General features: G+C 41.6%; 1 protein-coding gene across 1 annotated transcript; it reads left to right on the forward strand.

Annotated features, from left to right (window-relative positions):
- The first annotated feature begins 10,418 nt into the window (after nt 1–10,418).
- Nucleotides 10,419–17,407, forward strand: LOC120035119 (CD209 antigen-like protein A). Its single transcript, XM_038981913.1, has 3 exons — nt 10,419–10,909; nt 11,194–11,297; nt 16,774–17,407. Exons 1-3 carry the CDS (start codon nt 10,724–10,726, stop codon nt 16,931–16,933), a joined length of 450 nt encoding a protein of 149 aa, XP_038837841.1. The 5' UTR covers nt 10,419–10,723; the 3' UTR covers nt 16,934–17,407.
- Nucleotides 17,408–18,893: the final 1,486 nt, after the last annotated feature.

Here is an 18,893-nt window from a genome sequence, read left to right on the forward strand (position 1 = left end):
CATAGCCTATTTTTCACATCTGATTTAATTTCATACAACTTAATATTGCTACACTAAAAATCTTTGTCTGGACAATACCCCAGTACTCAGCTTTTATTAGAAAATGAATGGCATGCTACTGTGATCATTTTCTGTGACGACAGAGTAAATGATTATGCAGCCTCAGAGGGGTGCCCAAACTTGTTCATACGACTGTAAGTTACATTCGTCAGAATCAATGGGGAAATATCATTCATTTAAATGTTTTAAAAAAATATGTGATATAGCAATCGCAGATTGCCCATTTAAATCATGCTACAGCAATCGTAGATTGCCCCTTTAAATCATGCTAAAGCTACATGTAATTTCTTCATACAGTAGCTTCCTGTTTTCAGAATTGACATGACAGCACTCTTGAGCAACTCTTGCTGCCAACCCTAAATCGGGGGAAAACCAATGGCGCAATGGAAATGTTTGTTTCTCAAAGTTCTAATCACAATCGTTAGTGATGTAGGAGGATGTGTGTTGTGTTTTAATCATAGTCATTAGTGATGTAGGATGATGTGTGTTGTGTTGTAATCATAGTTATTAGTGATGTAGGATGATGTGTGTTGTGTTTTAATCATAGTTATTAGTGATGTAGGAGGATGTGTGTTGTGTTTTAATCATAGTTATTAGTGATGTAGGAGGATGTGTGTTGTGTTTTAATCATAGTCATTAGTGATGTAGGAGGATGTGTGTTGTGTTTTAATCATAGTCATTAGTGATGTAGGATGATGTGTGTTGTGTTTTAATCATAGTTATTAGTGATGTAGGAGGATGTGTGTTGTGTTTTAATCATAGTTATTAGTGATGTAGGAGGATGTGTGTTGTGTTTTAATCACAATCGTTAGTGATGTAGGAGGATGTGTGTTGTGTTTTAATCATAGTTATTAGTGATGTAGGAGGATGTGTGTTGTGTTTTAATCACAATCGTTAGTGATGTAGGAGGATGTGTGTTGTGTTTTAATCATAGTTATTAGTGATGTAGGATGATGTGTGTTGTGTTTTAATCATATTCATTAGTGAAGTGGGACGATGGTGTGTGTGTGTGTGTGTGTGTGTGTGTGTGTGTGTGTGTGTGTGTGTGTGTGTGTGTGTGTGTGTGTGTGTGTGTGTGTGTGTGTGTGTGTGTGTGTGTGTGTGTGTGTGTGTGTGTGTGTGTGTGTGTGTGTGTGTGTGTGTGTGTCTTCCTCTGCAGATAGAAGACTAAGACTCTACAGGCTGGCTGCTGTGTGTTTAGGAGTGCTGTGTGTTCTACAAGTCATTCTCAACATCTCCCTGAGACTGGCTTTCTGTGAGTGAGGCCCAAATGACACCCTATTAGTGGACTGGTCAATAGCAATGCATTAAATAGGGATTTGGGATGCTATTCCACGTGCATTTGGAAAGTATTCAGACCCCTTGACTTTTTCCACATTTTGTTACGTTACAGCCTTTCTCTAAAGATGTATTTTTTCCTCATCAATCCACACACAATAGCCAATAACGACAAAGAAAAAACATGTTTTTTAAAATGTTTTGCAATTTATTAACAATGAAAAACTGAAGCACCTTTGGCAGCGATTACACCCTCAATTCTTCTTTGGTATGGCATTCAGGCGAAAAAGTTCATTCTTGGTTTTATCAGAGCAGAGAATCTTGTTTCTCATGGTCTGAGAGTCCTTCAGTTGTCTTATGGCAAGCTCCAAAAGGGCTGCCAAGTGCCTTTTACTGAGGAGTGGCTTCAGTCTGGCCACTCTACCATAAAGAGCCTGATTGGTGGAGTGCTGCAGAGATGATTGTCTTTCTGGAAGCTTCTCCGATTTCCACAGAGGAACTACGGAGCTCTGTCAGAGTGACCATTGGGTTCTTGGTCACCTCCATAACCAAGGCCCTTCTCCCCTGATTGCTCAGTTTGGCCGGGCGGCCAGCTCTAGGAAGAGTCTTGGTGGTTCTAAAACTTCTTCCATTTAAGAATGATGGAGGCCACTGTGTTCTTGGGGACCTACAGTGCCGCAGAAATGTTTTGGTACCCTTCCCCAGATCTGTTCCTCGACACAATGCTGTCTCTGAGTTCTAATAATTCCTTCGACCTCATGGCTTGGTTTTTGCTCTGACATGCACTGTCAACTGTGGGACCTTATATAGACAGGTGTGTGCCTTTCCAAATCATGTCCAATCAATTGAATTTACCACAAGTGGACTCCAATCCAGTTGTAGAAACAACTCAAGGATGAACAATGGAAACAGGATGCACCTGAGCTCAATTTCGAGTCTCATAGCAAAGGGTCTGAATACTTATGTAAATATGGTATTTCTGTTTTTATTTTCAATAAAATAAAATAAACAATTGTGTTAGTCACATGCGCCGAATACAACAAGTGTAGACCTTACAGTGATATGCTTACTTACTAGCCCTAACCAACAGGGCAGTTTCAAATACAGATAAGAATAAGAGATAAAAGTAACAAGTAATTAAAGAGCAGCAGTAAAAAATAACAATATATACAGGTGTGTGCCGTTACAGAGTCAATTTGTGGGGGCACCGGTTAGTTGAGGTAGTATGTACATGTAGGTAGAGTTAATTAAAGTGACTATGCATAGATGACAACAGAGAGTGGCAGTGGTGTGGAGAGGGGAGGGGGGCAATGCAAATAGTCTGGGTAGTTATTTGACTAGATGTTCAGGAGTCTTATGGCTTGGGGGTAGAAGCTGTTTAGAAGCCTCTTGGACCTAGACTTGGCGCTCCGGTACCGCTTGCAGTGAGGTTGCAGAGAGAACAGTCTATGACTAGGGTGGCTGGAGTCTTTGACAATTTTTAGGGCCTTCCTCTGACACCGCCTGGTATAGAGGTCCTGGATGGCAGGAAGCTTGGCCCCAGTGATGTACTAGTCTGGTCGCACTACCCTCTTTAGTGCCTTGCGGTCGGAGGCCGAGCAGTTGCCACACCAGGCAGTGATGCAACCGGACAGGATGCTCTCGATAGTGCAGCTGGCCCCCGTGTTGAGGATCAGCTTGGCAGATGTGTAGTTGCCTACCCTTACCACCTGGTGGCGGCCCGTCAGGAAGTCCAGGATCCAGTTGCAGAGAGAGATGTTTAGTCCCAGGGTACTTCGCTTATTGATGAGCGTTGAGGGCACTATGGTGTTGAACGCTGAGCTGTAGTCAATGAATAGCATTCTCACATAGGTGTTCCTTTTGTCTAGGTGGGAAAGGGCCGTGTGGAGTGCAATAGAGACAGCATCATCTGTGGATCTGTTGGGGCGGTATGCAAATTGGAGTGGGTCTAGGGTTTCTGGAATGATGGTGTTGATGTGAGCCATGACCAGCCTTTCAAAGCACTTCATGGCTACAGCCGTGAGTGCTATGGGTCGGTAGTCATTTCGGCAGGTTACCTTAGTGTTCTTGGGCACAGGCACCATGGTGGTCTGCTCAAAACATGTTGGTATTACAGACTCGGACAGGGAGAGTGTCACGCCCTGACCATAGATTGCTTTGTATGTTTCTATTTTTAGTTTGGTCAGGGTGTGATGTGGGTGGGTATTCTGTTGTAGGTCTAGGTTTTCCTTTTCTATGTGTTTGGCCTGGTATGGTTCTCAGAGGCAGCTGTCTATCGTTGTCTCTGAGAGCCATACTTAGGTAGCCTGTTTTCCCATTTTGAGTTGTGGGTGATTATTTTCTTTTTAGTGTTTTTCGTCACCTTACAGGACTGTTCGTTTGTCGTTTTTGTTGTTTTGTTCAGTGTTCAGTTGTTTTATTAAAATAATGAACACTTACCACGCTGCACCTTGGTCCCCCTCTCCTTCTCCCGATGACAATCGTGACAGAGAGGTTGAAATGTCAGTGAAGACACTTGCTACACGTCCTGGTAATCCGTCTGGCCAGGCGGTCTTGTGAATGTTGACCTGTCTAAAGGTTTTACTCACATTGGCTACGGAGAGCATGATCACACAGTCTTCCGGTACAGCTAGTGCTCTCTTGCATGTTTCAGGGTATAGCGGGATTTCTCATAAGCTTCCGGGTTAGAGTCCCGCTCCTTGAAAGCGGCAGCTCTAGCCTTTAGCTCAGTGCGGATGCTGCCTGTAATCCATGACTTCTGGTTGGGGTATGTACGTACGGTCACTATGGGGACGACATCATCGATGCACTTATTGATGAAGCCAATGACAGATGAGGTGTACTCCTCAATTCCATTGGAGGAATCCCGGAAGATATTGCAGTCTGTGCTAGCAAAAGTCCTGTAGCTTAGCATCTGCTTCATCTGACCACTTTTTTATTGATCTAGTCACTGGTGCTTCCTGCTTTAATTTTTGCTTGTAAGCAGGAATCAGCAGGCTGGAATTATGGTCAGATTTGCCAAATGGAGGGTGAGGGAGATGTTTGTATGCATCTCTGTGTGGAGTATAGGTGGTCCAAAGTTCTTATCCCTCTGGTTACACATTTAACATGCTGATAGAAATGTGGTAAAACTGATTTAAGTCTCCCCGCATTAAAGTCCCCGGCTACTAGGAGCGCATTCTCTGGATGAGTGTTTTCTTGTTTGCTTATGGCGGAATACAGCTCATTCAATGCTATTTTTGTGCCAGCCTCTGACTGTGGTGGTATGTAAACAGCTACAAAGAATATAGCTGAAAACTCTCTCTGTAGGTAGTGTGGTCTACAGTTTATCAAGAGAAACTCTACCTCAGGCGAGCAATAGCTTGATAGCTCGACTTCCTTAGATATCGTGCACCAGCTGTTGTTAACAAGAATACATAGTCCGCCGCCCTTTGTCTAACCAGATTCCGCAGTTCTATCCTGCTGGTACATCGTATAGCCAGCCAGCTGTATGTTGATATTGTTTTCGTTCAGCCACGACTCCGTGAAGCATAAGATGTTATACATTTACAAAAATTAGCAAAACCTGTTTTCGTTTGTCATTATGAGAATTGTGTATAGATTGATGAGGGAAAAAAATATTTTAATCCATTTTAGAATAAGACTGTAACGTAACAAAATGTGGAAAAAGGAAAGGGCTCTGAATACTTTCCGAATGCACTGTACTGCATTACGTTTGACCAGGACCCATAGGACAGATATGTTTTTCATTATCACACTAGTTCTGTACTCACAAAGCAAGGATCACAATTCAGACTTGACGTTACTTACTTACTTGTGGGACCAGTAGTTTGTCAATATTGTTGACACACAAAAAAAATGTTGATTTCACAGGATCCAAGTGGTATATATAAAGATCCAGTCAATTTGGAAAATTGGAGGCCTCTTACACTTCAGTGTTGTGATGCAAAAATTCTCGCTAAATGCTTGGTGCATAGAATTAAAAAGGTTTTGACAGATATTATTCATCCTAATCAGACAGTTTTTTTTACATGGACGATACATTGGAGAGAATGTAAGACCAGTACTGGAAACAATAGAATACTATGAAATGTCGGAAAAACCAGGCCTGCATTTCATAGCTGATTTTGAAAAGGCTTTTGATAAATACAACTGGAGTTTATATATAAATCCTGGAATATTTCAATTTTAGAGAATCTCTTATAAAATGGGTTAAAGTTATGTATAGTAACCCTAGGTGTAAAATAGTAAATAATTTGCTACATCTCAGAAAGTTTTAAACTGTCAAGAGCAAAACAGGGTTGTCCACTATCGAGCATATCTATTTAGTATTGCCATCGAAATGTTAGCTGTTAAAATTAGATTCAACAACAGGGATTAGAAATCCATGGATTAAAAACAAAGGTGTCATTGTACGCTGATGATTCATGTTTTCTTTTAAAACCAGAATTAGAATCCTTCCACAGCCTCACACACAATCTAGATACTTTTTCTATCCTCTCTGTATTTAAACCAAATGATGATAAGTGTACTATATTATGTATTGGATCACAAAAAAATGCAACTTTTACATTACCGTGTAGTTTACCAATAAAATGGTCCGACGGGGATGTGGACATACTCGGTATACATATCCCGAAAGAAAGAAATGATCTCACTCCAATCAATAGAAAATTAATAGAAAGTTAGCAAAAATAGATAAGATCTTGTTACCATGGAAAGGAAAATACCTGTCTATTTGTGGGGAAATCATCCTGATTAACTCTTTAGTCATATCACAGTTTAACTATTTGCTTATGGTTTTGCCTACACCTAGTGACCTGCTTTTTTAAATTATATAAACAAAAAATATTCAATTTTATTTAGAATGGCAAGCCAGACAAAATTGAAAGGGCCTATTTATATAACGAACATCAATTTGGAGGGCAGAAATTATTAAATACAAAAGTTATACTTAAATCTGAAATGGTTCTCCAGCAAATTACTGTAGTAACAATGTCTCACCCCATGTTCAAGAATGGCCTTTTCCCTTTATTCAGATTGCAACTGCTCACTTCCGGTTATATTAAAGTGTAATCATCTCCATAATATCATTATTTTTTAATCAAGCCTTAGAAAGTTTGTTACATTTCAGTTTAATCCATCTGAAAAGAAAGAACAAATAAATCAATAAAAATTGAGGTAAAACTCAAATATACTACCTGATTAAAAAAAACGTATTTTTCGATAAAATAAAAAATAAAAAAGGTATAATCTTTGTAAATGCTATCATGAATAGGACTGGTGGAGTTATGTCACACATGCAGATAACACAGACATATGGAAATGTCTGCTCTATCCAAATTTACATACCAACTGATTGCAGCATTGCCACAAAAATGGAAGAGGCAAGTTGAAGGGGGAAAAAGTAAAGAACTTGTCTGTCGGCCCAGCATTAAAAACCAAAAATTGTTAAAGAAATTTGTGATAAATAAAATAAAAGGACCAAAAAATTGACAACTGTGTCATATAAATTACAAAATAGTAGGGAAGAGACAATCAATGTACCGATTCCATGGCACATGGTTAATGAATTGACACGCAAAACAACGCCGGATTTAAAAACTCTAATTTTTCAATTTAAATGATTATACAAAAAATGTGCAACCAATAGAATGTTATTTATATGGGGGATACAATCATCCCAGCTCTGCAGATTTTGCTGCGAGGAGGCAGAGTCATTAGATAATTTATTTTGGTACTGTGTAGCTCGTTTTTGGTCACAGGTCCAGGAATGTCTGAATAATTGCAAAATTTACCTAGAACTAACACTGCAGATAGCAATACTGGGTGATTTGAAAAGTCAGGATCAATCGATCAATAATATAATTATTATTTTAGAAAAAATGTATCTTTAATTTACAATCTGTTGAAGCTATGAGAATAGAAAGGTTCAGTACTTGTGTGAAGCATCACAGCACAGTTGGAAAATATATTGCAAATAGAAATCCAAAATGGATGATGTTGAGAGATAGGTGGGAGGGATTGAATGGAGCTAAAGGGTGGGACTAATAACAAGATAACCAATGTAAAACATACAGGGTCTGTAAAATGTATATAGGTTCAGAAATGTTGTGAAATAGCACAGTTACAAATGAAATCAAACTGGATGGACATCAGAAATAGAGGAAGGCCAGGACTGAAAACAAACTAAGTATAACTTTTGTCAAATAGATTCTGTCTAAAAAGTGTATACTGAAGGTAGAAGCCTAAGTGTTAATGTGTATTAGTTTACTTCAATTGGGGGAGGGGTGGTAGGGTCTGTGGGGAATAATAAAGGTGTATTATAAAATGTAAATATGTATATGTGTTTGTATGAGTACATGTATGAATGTTTATGTTTATATATATATGTGTATATAGGTATGTGTATGTATATATGTAGATAGATATATATTTACCAAAAACATATATGGGGGATTGGAAATGATGCAGACAATTACATTGATGGAAGCAACAATCTTTCCACAATAGTAAAGCTGATCCGCACCCCCACAAAAAATATATATATTATAATAATAATGTTGACATTGTCCATAGAGAATTGAGTAACTACAGTAACTGGTGCCCTTGGTCTTGTGTACGTCACTGAACATGGTGTACAATGTAAACACCACAACCAGGACTGTGTTCCAAATAGCACCCTATCCTCTTTAAAGGGCACTACTTTTGACCAGGGTACATAAGGCTTTGGTCCATGGTAGTGCACTATAGAAGGAATAGGGTGGCATTTGGAATGCATCACATGCAGGAACTTCTTTGTTTTTCAGCCAGCTCTAACGAAGAGAGAAACCAGTTAGAGACCTGTTATAACACCACCGGCCTTCCGCAAGACAGAGACCAGCCAGACACCAGTAGTCGTATCATTGACCTGTGTACAGACAGAGACCAGCTGCAGAGGGAGAGAGACCAGCTGCAGAGGGAGAGAGACCAGTTACTGAGGGACAGAGACCAGCCAGATACCAGTAGTCGTATTATTGACCTGTTTACAGACAGAGACCAGCTGCAGAAGGAGAGAGACCAGTGTCGGAATGACATGAACCAGCTAGAGAGGGAGAGAAACCAGTTACTGAGGGGCAGAGACCAGTCAGTTACCAGTAATGGTATCATTGACCTGTGTACAGACAGAGACCAGTTGCAGGAGGAGATAGACCAGTGTAGAAATAACATGAACCAGCTAGAGAGGGAGAGAAGCCAGTTACTGAGGGACAGAGACCAGTCAGAGAATACAGATAACAAAAACCAGTTACAGGAGCGTTACAATGCCCTGACTAAAGACAGGGACATGTTGAGAAACAGGGTCAGTGTTCTGACCAATGAGAAGGTGGCGCTGGAGAAGAGGCTCTCTGAGCATGGTAAGTAGTCAAGTCAGTCACTAGGGCTGTGTCCCTCTTCTCTACCTTTCATTCTCCCAAACTGTGAATTTGCAGCCTGACCTCAAAGATAGTAAACGTAAATCTGTGACACTCAGAATAGTATGATATGTTACATTTGGTATGGTTACATAAGATAGAAGGTTACTTAAGGCAAAAACAAAAGGAGGCAGGATGGGTGGCCATATTATGCAACCGTCTAGCAACCCAAAGGTTGCATGTTCGAATCACATCATGGACGACTTCAGTATCTGTAATTTATTAGCAACTTTGCAACTACTTGACACTTTTTAACTACTTTGCCACAATATACTTAGCATGTCAGCTAACCATTCCCTTAACTTTAACCCTAACCCCTAACCCTAACCTTTTACTTCTTTGGGATAGGGGGCAGCATTTTCACTTTTGGATGAATTGGTGCCCAAATTGAACGGCCACCTACTCTGTCCCAGATGATAATATATCCATATTATTATTACTAAAACACTCTGAAGTTTCTAAAACCGTTTGAATTATGTCTGTGAGTATAACAGAACTCATTTGGCAGGCAAACTTCCAAACAGGAAGGGAAAAATCTGAAATGGGTCGATGTGAAAGTCATCGCCTATTCAAATCTCTGTAATTTATGGATCTGATTGAGTGACTGGTCTGGCAGAGTTCCAGTTCCTGGCCACGCACGCTAGCCATGTGATGTCCATGTGTGCCATGAGTTATACAGACATGAAGAAATGCTCCGGTTGGGACGTTATTGGATATATATGATAACAACATCCTAAAGATTGATTCTCTACTAATTTTGACCAGTTTATTCGACTTGTAATATACGTTTTTGAAGTTTTCATCCGACGTTTGCCTTCAATGCGCCGGTGTTTGGACACGTGTACTACACATGCTAGATAAAGTTGCTAATATGACAAAAGTAATGGACATTGTCGAACAAAAAAAACGATTGATTGTGGAAATAGGATTCCTGGCATTGCATTCTGATGAAGATATTCAAAGGTAAGAGAATATTTATGATTTAATTTCATATTTCTGTTGACTCCAACATGGCAGAGAAATGTTATTTATATTTGAGCGCCGTCTCAGATTATTGCATGGTGTGCTTTTTACAAAAGTTTTTTTTTTTAAATCTGACACAGCGGTTGCATTAAGAACCAGTGTATCTTTAATTATATGTAAAACATGTATCTTTCATCAAAGTTTATGATGAGTATTTCTGTTAGATGACGTGGCTCTGTAATTACTCCGGATATTTTGGAGGCATTTCTGAACATGGCGCCAATGTAAACCAAGATTTGTGGCTATAAATATGCACATTATCGAGCAAAACATAAATGTATTGTGTAACATGATGTCATATGAGTGTCATCTGATGAAGATGTTCAAAGGTTAGTGATTAATTTTATCTCTATTTCTGGGTTTTGTGAAAGCTATCTTTGCTGGGAAAAAATGTCTGTGTGTTTTTTGGATATGGTGGTGCGATAACATAAATATATGTTGTGTTTTAGCTGTAAAACATTTAAAAAATCGGACATGCTGGTTGGATTCACAAGATGTTTATCTTTCATTTGCTGTATTGGACTTGTTAATGTGTGAAAGTTAAATATTTCTAAAAAAATATTTTTGAATTCGCCTTTTCAGCGGAATGTTGGGGGAGGGGTTCCGCTAGCGGAACGTCTGTCCTAGAAAGGTTAATATCTTACCTAGTTTAGGTTAGCAACCTAGCCACATAGCTAACATTAGCTACAACTAAGTGAAAACATATCATAAGTAACTGATGATTGACATCAACAAAATAAAACACACCATGTGAAATGTAACATGTCATACTAAATGGAGGGAGACAGATTTATGTTTACCATGTTATGTCCAGGGTGGACCTGCAGTGCATACCAATCAAGGATTCACCAATATGACAATGTAAAAAAAATATTCACTACAATAAACAAGTGTTATATATTTCACATATTATGTACATTTCTTTATCAGGGATAAACATTTGTAGGAAAATCAGGAGAACTTGTCCAGACGGTTGGAGGCTGTGGGGATCCAGCTGTTACTTCCTGTCTACTGAGATGAAAACCTGGGAGGAGAGCAGACTGGACTGTCTGAACAGAGGAGCATACCTGGTGATCATAAACAGTGATATGGAACAGGTGAGTGAGTGAGTGAGTGAGTGAGTGAGTGAGTGAGTGAGTGAGTGAGTGAGTGAGTGAGTGAGTGAGTGAGTGAGTGAGTGAGTGAGTGAGTGAGTGAGTGAGTGAGTGAGTGAGTGAGTGAGTGAGTGAGTGAGTGAGTGAGTGAGTGAGTGAGTGAGTGAGTGAGTGAGTGAGTGAGTGAGCGAGGGAATCAAACATCTCTTGGTCAGTAATGTATCTTACAGTATTTAACACATTTAGTCTATAGTAGTTGACAATATCAGTATCTTTCTCACCAACAGGAGTTTCTCTTTCGCCTCAATAAGAGAGCCTGGATTGGTCTGACTGACTCTGTTACTGAGGGGACCTGGAAATGGGTGGACGGCACCCCACTGACCACCCCAAGGTAAGAGACTACTGCTCTATAATAACACTGACCACCCCAAGGTAAGAGACTACTGCTCTATAATAACACTGACCACCCCAAGGTAAGAGACTACTGCTCTATAATAACACTGACCACCAAAAGGTAAGAGACTACTGCTCTATAATAACACTGACCACCCCAAGGTAAGAGACTACTGCTCTATAATAACACTGACCACCCCAAGGTAAGAAACTACTGCTCTATAATAACACTTACCACCCCAAGGTAAGAGACTACTGCTCTAATAACACTGACCACCCCAAGGTAAGAGACTACTGTTCTAATAACACTGACCACACCAAGGTAAGAGACTACTGCTCTATAATAACACTGACCACCCCAAGGTAAGAGACTACTGCTCTAATAACACTGACCACCCCAAGGTAAGAGACTACTGGTCTATAATAACACTGACCACCCCAAGGTAAGAGACTACTGGTCTATAAAAACACTGACCACCCCAAGGTAAGAGACTACTGCTCTATAATAACACTGACCACCCCAAGGTAAGAGACTACTGCTCTAATAACACTGACCTCCCCAAGGTAAGAGACTACTGCTCTAATAACACTGACCACCCCAAGGTAAGAGACTACTGCTCTATAATAACACTGACCACCCCAAGGTAAGAGACTACTGCTCTAATAACACTGACCTCCCCAAGGTAAGAGACTACTGCTCTAATAACACTGACCACCCCAAGGTAAGAGACTACTGCTCTATAATAACACTGACCACCCCAAGGTAAGATACTACAGCTCTAATAACACTGACCACACCAAGGTAACATACTACTGCTCTATAATAACACTGACAGTGTAAGGTGTAGGACTGATTCTCTGTGTTGCTCATAATCCAATGAGTTCAAGGTGAGATTTGATCCTCCAGGTGTATGGAGACCAAATGACATATTGCTTCAAATCATATTTCCACTCATAGATGTCATTCCACGAGCACTAAAGATATATCATAGAAACCAAGTACTATTTGCATATGAACATTTTATTAAAAAGAATACAAATAAAGCTGTGTTTCTTGGTCCAAACTTGATGAGGTATCCTCAAGCTTGACTATTTACTTTGACCTCTTTTTTTGTTGATTGTTGCGCTGGTTGTATGCACACACTCACTAGAATTTACCCACACACCCACTAAACTCTACCCACACACTCACTAAACTCTACCCACACACTCACTAGAATTTACCCACACACCCACTAAACTCTACCCACACACTCACTAGAATTTACCCACACACCCACTAAACTCTACCCACACACTCACTAAACTCTACCCACACACTCACTAGAATTTACCCACACACTCACTAAACTCTACCCACACACTCACTAGAATTTACCCACACACTCTCTAGAATTTACCCACACACTCGCTAGACTCTACCCACACACTCACTAGACTCTACCCACACACTCACTAGACTCTACCCACACAATCACTAGACTCTACCCACACACTCACTAGACTCTACCCACACACTCACTAAACTCTACCCACACACTCACTAGACTCTACCCACACACTCACTAGACTCTACCCACACACTCACTAAACTCTACCCACACACTCACTAAACTCTACCCACACACTCACTAGAATTTACCCACACACTCGCTAGACTCTACCCACACACTCACTAGACTCTACCCACACACTCACTAGACTCTACCCACACACTCACTAGAATCTACCCACACACTCACTAGACTCTACCCACACACTCATTAGACTCTACCCACAAACTCACTAGACTCTACCCACACACTCACTAAACTCTACCCACACACTCACTAGAATCTACCCACACACTCACTAGAATCTACCCACACACTCACTAGACTCTACCCACACACTCACTAGACTCTACCCACACACTCACTAGACTCTACCCACACACTCACTAGACTCTACCCACACACTCACTAGAATCTACCCACACACTCACTAGACTCTACCCACACACTCACTAAACTCTACCCACACACTCACTAGAATGTACCCACACACTCACTAGACTCTACCCACACACTCACTAGACTCTACCCACACACTCACTATAATCTACCCACACACTCACTAGACCCTACCCACACACTCACTAGACTCTACCCACACACTCACTAGACTCTACCCACACACTCACTAGAATCTACCCACACACTCACTAGACTCTACCCACACACTCACTAGACTCTACCCACACACTCACTAGACTCTACCCACACACTCACTAGAATCTACCCACACACTCACTAGACTCTACCCACACACTCACTAAACTCTACCCACACACTCACTAGACTCTACCCACACACTCACTAGAATCTACCCACACACTCACTAGACTCTACCCACACACTCACTAGAATCTACCCACACACTCACTAGACTCTACCCACACACTCACTAGAATCTACCCACACACTCACTAGACTCTACCCACACACTCACTAAACTCTACCCACACACTCACTAGACTCTACCCACACACTCACTAGAATCTACCCACACACTCACTAGACTCTACCCACACACTCACTAAACTCTACCCACACACTCACTAGACTCTACCCACACACTCACTAAACTCTACCCACACACTCACTAGACTCTACCCACACACTCACTAGAATCTACCCACACACTCACTAAACTCTACCCACACACTCACTAGAATCTACCCACACACTCAGTAGACTCTACCCACACACTCACCAGACTCTACCCACACATTCACTAGACTCTACCCACATACTCACTATAATCTACCCACACACTCACTAGACTCTACCCACACAATCACTAGACTCTACCCACACACTCACTATAATCTACCCACACACTCACTAGACTCTACCCACACACTCACTAAACTCTACCCACACACTCACTAGACTCTACCCACACACTCACTAGAATCTACCCACACACTCACTAGACTCTACCCACACACTCACTAGAATCTACCCACACACTCACTAGACTCTACCCACACACTCACTAAACTCTACCCACACACTCACTAGAATCTACCCACACACTCACTAGACTCTACCCACACACTCACTAGACTCTACCCACACACTCACTAGAATCTACCCACACACTCACTAGACTCTACCCACACACTCACTAAACTCTACCCACACACTCACTAGACTCTACCCACACACTCACTAGAATCTACCCACACACTCACTAGACTCTACCCACACACTCACTAGAATCTACCCACACACTCACTAGACTCTACCCACACACTCACTAGAATCTACCCACACACTCACTAGACTCTACCCACACACTCACTAAACTCTACCCACACACTCACTAGACTCTACCCACACACTCACTAAACTCTACCCACACACTCACTAGACTCTACCCACACACTCACTAGAATCTACCCACACACTCACTAAACTCTACCCACACACTCACTAGAATCTACCCACACACTCAGTAGACTCTACCCACACACTCACCAGACTCTACCCACACATTCACTAGACTCTACCCACATACTCACTATAATCTACCCACACACTCACTAGACTCTACCCACACAATCACTAGACTCTACCCACACACTCACTATAATCTACCCACACACTCACTAGACTCTACCCACACACTCACTAAACTCTACCCACACACTCACTAGACTCTACCCACACACTCACTAGAATCTACCCACACACTCACTAGACTCTACCCACACACTCACTAGAATCTACCCACACACTCACTAGACTCTACCCACACACTCACTAAACTCTACCCACACACTCACTAGAATCTACCCACACACTCACTAGACTCTACCCACACACTCACTAGACTCTACCCACACACTCACTAGAATCTACCCACACACTCACTAGACTCTACCCACACACTCACTAAACTCTACCCACACACTCACTAGACTCTACCCACACACTCACTAGAATCTACCCACACACTCACTAGACTCTACCCACACACTCACTAGAATCTACCCACACACTCACTAGACTCTACCCACACACTCACTAGAATCTACCCACACACTCACTAGACTCTACCCACACACTCACTAAACTCTACCCACACACTCACTAGACTCTACCCACACACTCACTAGAATCTACCCACACACTCACTAAACTCTACCCACACACTCACTAGACTCTACCCACACACTCACTAAACTCTACCCACACACTCACTAGACTCTACCCACACACTCACTAGAATCTACCCACACACTCACTAAACTCTACCCACACACTCACTAGAATCTACCCACACACTCAGTAGACTCTACCCACACACTCACCAGACTCTACCCACACATTCACTAGACTCTACCCACATACTCACTAGACTCTACCCACACACTCACCAGACTTTACCCACACATTCACTAGACTCTACCCACACACTCACTAGACTGTACCCACACGCACACACACTCAGGCATACTACACTGGTACTCCAACACACACACTACACACAAACACTCAAAACACACACACACATAGTGATGCCACACACACACACAGACACACACACACACAGACACACACACACACACACACACACACACACACACACACACACACACACACACACACACACACACACTACACACAAACACTCAAAACACACACACACACACACATAGTGATGCCACACACACACACACACACACACACACACACACACACACACACACACACACACACACACACACACACACACACACACACACACACACACACACACACACACACACATACACACTTTTCACATGCAGTGCTGCTCCTCTGTTAATTGTCTATCCTGATTGCCTAGTCCCTTTTACCCCTACCTACATGTACATATTACCTTAATGACCTCAACTACCTCGTACCCCTGCACATTGACTCCTACATGTACATATTACCTCAACTACCTCGTACCCCTGCACATTGACTCCTACATGTACATATTACCTCAACTACCTCGTACCCCTGCACATTGACTCCTACATGTACATATTACCTCAACTACCTCGTACCCCTGCACATTGACTCCTACATGTACATATTACCTCAACTACCTCGTACCCCTGCACATTGACTCCTACATGTACATATTACCTCAACTACCTCGTACCCCTGCACATTGACTCCTACATGTACATATTACCTTAACTACCTCAACTACCTCGTTCTCCTGCACATTGACTCGGTTCCGGTATTCCTTGTTGTTGATATTTTATTGTGTTAATATTTCATTTTTCTATTTAGCTAATTTAGTATTTTTATCTCACATTTTAACTCTGCATTGTTGGAAAGGTCCCGTAAGTAAGCATTTTACGTTAAAGTCTACACCTGTTGTATTCAGAGCATGTGACAAATCAAATGTTTATGATTGATTTTCTTTTCTCTGTCTTGTTTAACCTGTAGTTACTGGTCCTTACAGCAGCCTGATAATGGTGGTGACAACCCAGCAAATGGGGAGGAGGACTGTGTTGAGCTGAACACAGAAACATGGCGTCCTGTAAAGGCATGGAATGACCAGTCATGTGAAGACAATCGTTACTGGATTTGTGAGAAAAGGGTTTAACATCACCATGACAACAGAGGAGGCTGGTGGGAGGGCATGCGGGCTCATTGTAATTGCTGGAATGCAATTTATGGACCGGTATCAAACGCATTAAGCATATATAAAACACATGTTTGACTCCGTTCCATGAATTCCATTCCAGCCATTACAATGAGCCTGTCCTCCTACAGCTTCTCCCACCAGCCTCTTCTACATGACACCATACTGTAACACAGATACCTGCGTGGCCAAAATGAAGCGGCTTGCACTCTTGGCCTCGCACGCTAGCAGTGACAATCTGGCAGAAACATAACACTGTTTCATATCTTACTGCTTTCTTCAGTGCGCTGTGCTCTCCTGACACCAAATAATCAACACTTTTTAATATGAATTCAATGAATTGGTGATTGCATTGTCTGTGTATCTATTAGTGCAGAAAGCAAATTGAAGTGGGTCTAGGGTGTCAGGTAAGGTAGAGGTGATATGATCCTTGACTAGTCTCTCAAAGCACTTCATGATGACAGAAGTGAGTGCTACGGGGCGATAGTCATTTAGTTCAGTTACCTTTGTTTTCTTGGGTACAGGAACAATGGTGGCCATCTTGAAGCATGTAGGGACAGCAGGCTGGGATAGGGAGAGATTGAATATGTCCGTAAACACACCAGCCAGCTGGTCTGAGCCAGTACCGTAGCAATATGGATTGTTGTGAACACACAGAGAGAGAGCGAGAGAGAGAGAGAGCGAGAGAGAGAGAAGCAATATGAAGTATTCTGAACACACGATATGAGGAACAAGAGAACTGGCAAATAATGTTTAAGGTAAAATTTGATAACTTCTGTTCCTTAATGATAATAGCAGTTCACTCAATCTTAAGCCCGATGAACATTCAACTGTCAACTGTGACTTAAATGAAGATCAGATCAAATTTCATGACGAATTTATGCAGAAGTCCAGGTAATTCCAAAGGGTTCACATACTTTTTCTTGCCACTGTATCACGAACCACAATATCTTTGCTGTCTCTCTGTTCTCCTGTACTCTCCTCTGTCTGTCTTGCGGACCTCTGTCTCTCTGTTCTCCTGAACTCTCCTCTGTCTGTCTTGTGGACCTCTGTCTCTCTATGTAGATGCAGAATAGTATCAGTTCATTTGCCATTGTATTTTAAACACACATACACACAAAATCCATGCACTTAGTCCTGCAATTAGAACCCCTGTCTCTGTGTTTGCTGAGCAGCATCTCTCACCCTCTTTCTCAAGAAGACATTCTGTATGTCCATCTTCTATAAATTGGAAAAACAATGTTACCGCAGCTTTCCAGCTTTGTTTTTTCAACATATAATTGAGCTGACGTTACCAAAAGTAGCTAGCGTCATGTTGGTCATCGATGACCCTCAGGTTAGCTAGCTAGCTTTAATAGCAATGTTTTGTGTATTTGGACAGTAATTGATTAGACAGTAATTGGTTAGTTAGTGATAATATTCGGGTGGTAAACAGAGCTCCAGGAGTTGGATTTATTGTCCAGTGTCCAAAAAGCTAATCCGGGTTGTCCCTAACATTAGTTAGCTAGCTTAACGTAATCTGTCAGTGCAGCTTTTGAGTCAACATGTTGAATTGTAGCTAAATTACTTGTAACTGGCTTATTGTGAGGTCAATAACTCTGAATAGCCTCATCACGGGCTAACAAAAGTAGCTAGCTATAGTAGTAGCAAGCTAAGAAAGTTTACCTCTGGTTCTCTTTCTCATCTTTGTACACTCTCCCTCAGAATGAACAGATGCCCGACAAAATATGAATTATTTGGACGAATCAAAAATGACTTTGAAAACAACTTTGACTCCATGGTACACAGAAATGCTGGTTTTAGGCAGCACTAAAAAAGGCAGGCCAGGGCTCATGATTGGAGTATTTATTGCAGTGTATAATGCAGTGTAACCTAGTTTGCTGTACAGCCTCCCAGCAGGGCGAAAGACTCGGGGCTGAGC

The sequence above is a fragment of the Salvelinus namaycush genome, chromosome 42, assembly GCF_016432855.1.
Source record: "Salvelinus namaycush isolate Seneca chromosome 42, SaNama_1.0, whole genome shotgun sequence".
NCBI classification, from domain to species: Eukaryota; Metazoa; Chordata; class Actinopteri; order Salmoniformes; family Salmonidae; genus Salvelinus; species Salvelinus namaycush.

Coding starts and splice junctions, on each gene's coding strand:
- LOC120035119 (XM_038981913.1), top strand. CDS start 10,724: ATGTACATTTCTTTATCAGGGATAAACATTTGTAGGAAAATCAGGAGA. Junction 10,910..11,193: donor TAAACAGTGATATGGAACAG/GTGAGTGAGTGA, acceptor TCTCACCAACAG/GAGTTTCTCTTTCGCCTCAA. Junction 11,298..16,773: donor ACCCCACTGACCACCCCAAG/GTAAGAGACTAC, acceptor TTTAACCTGTAG/TTACTGGTCCTTACAGCAGC.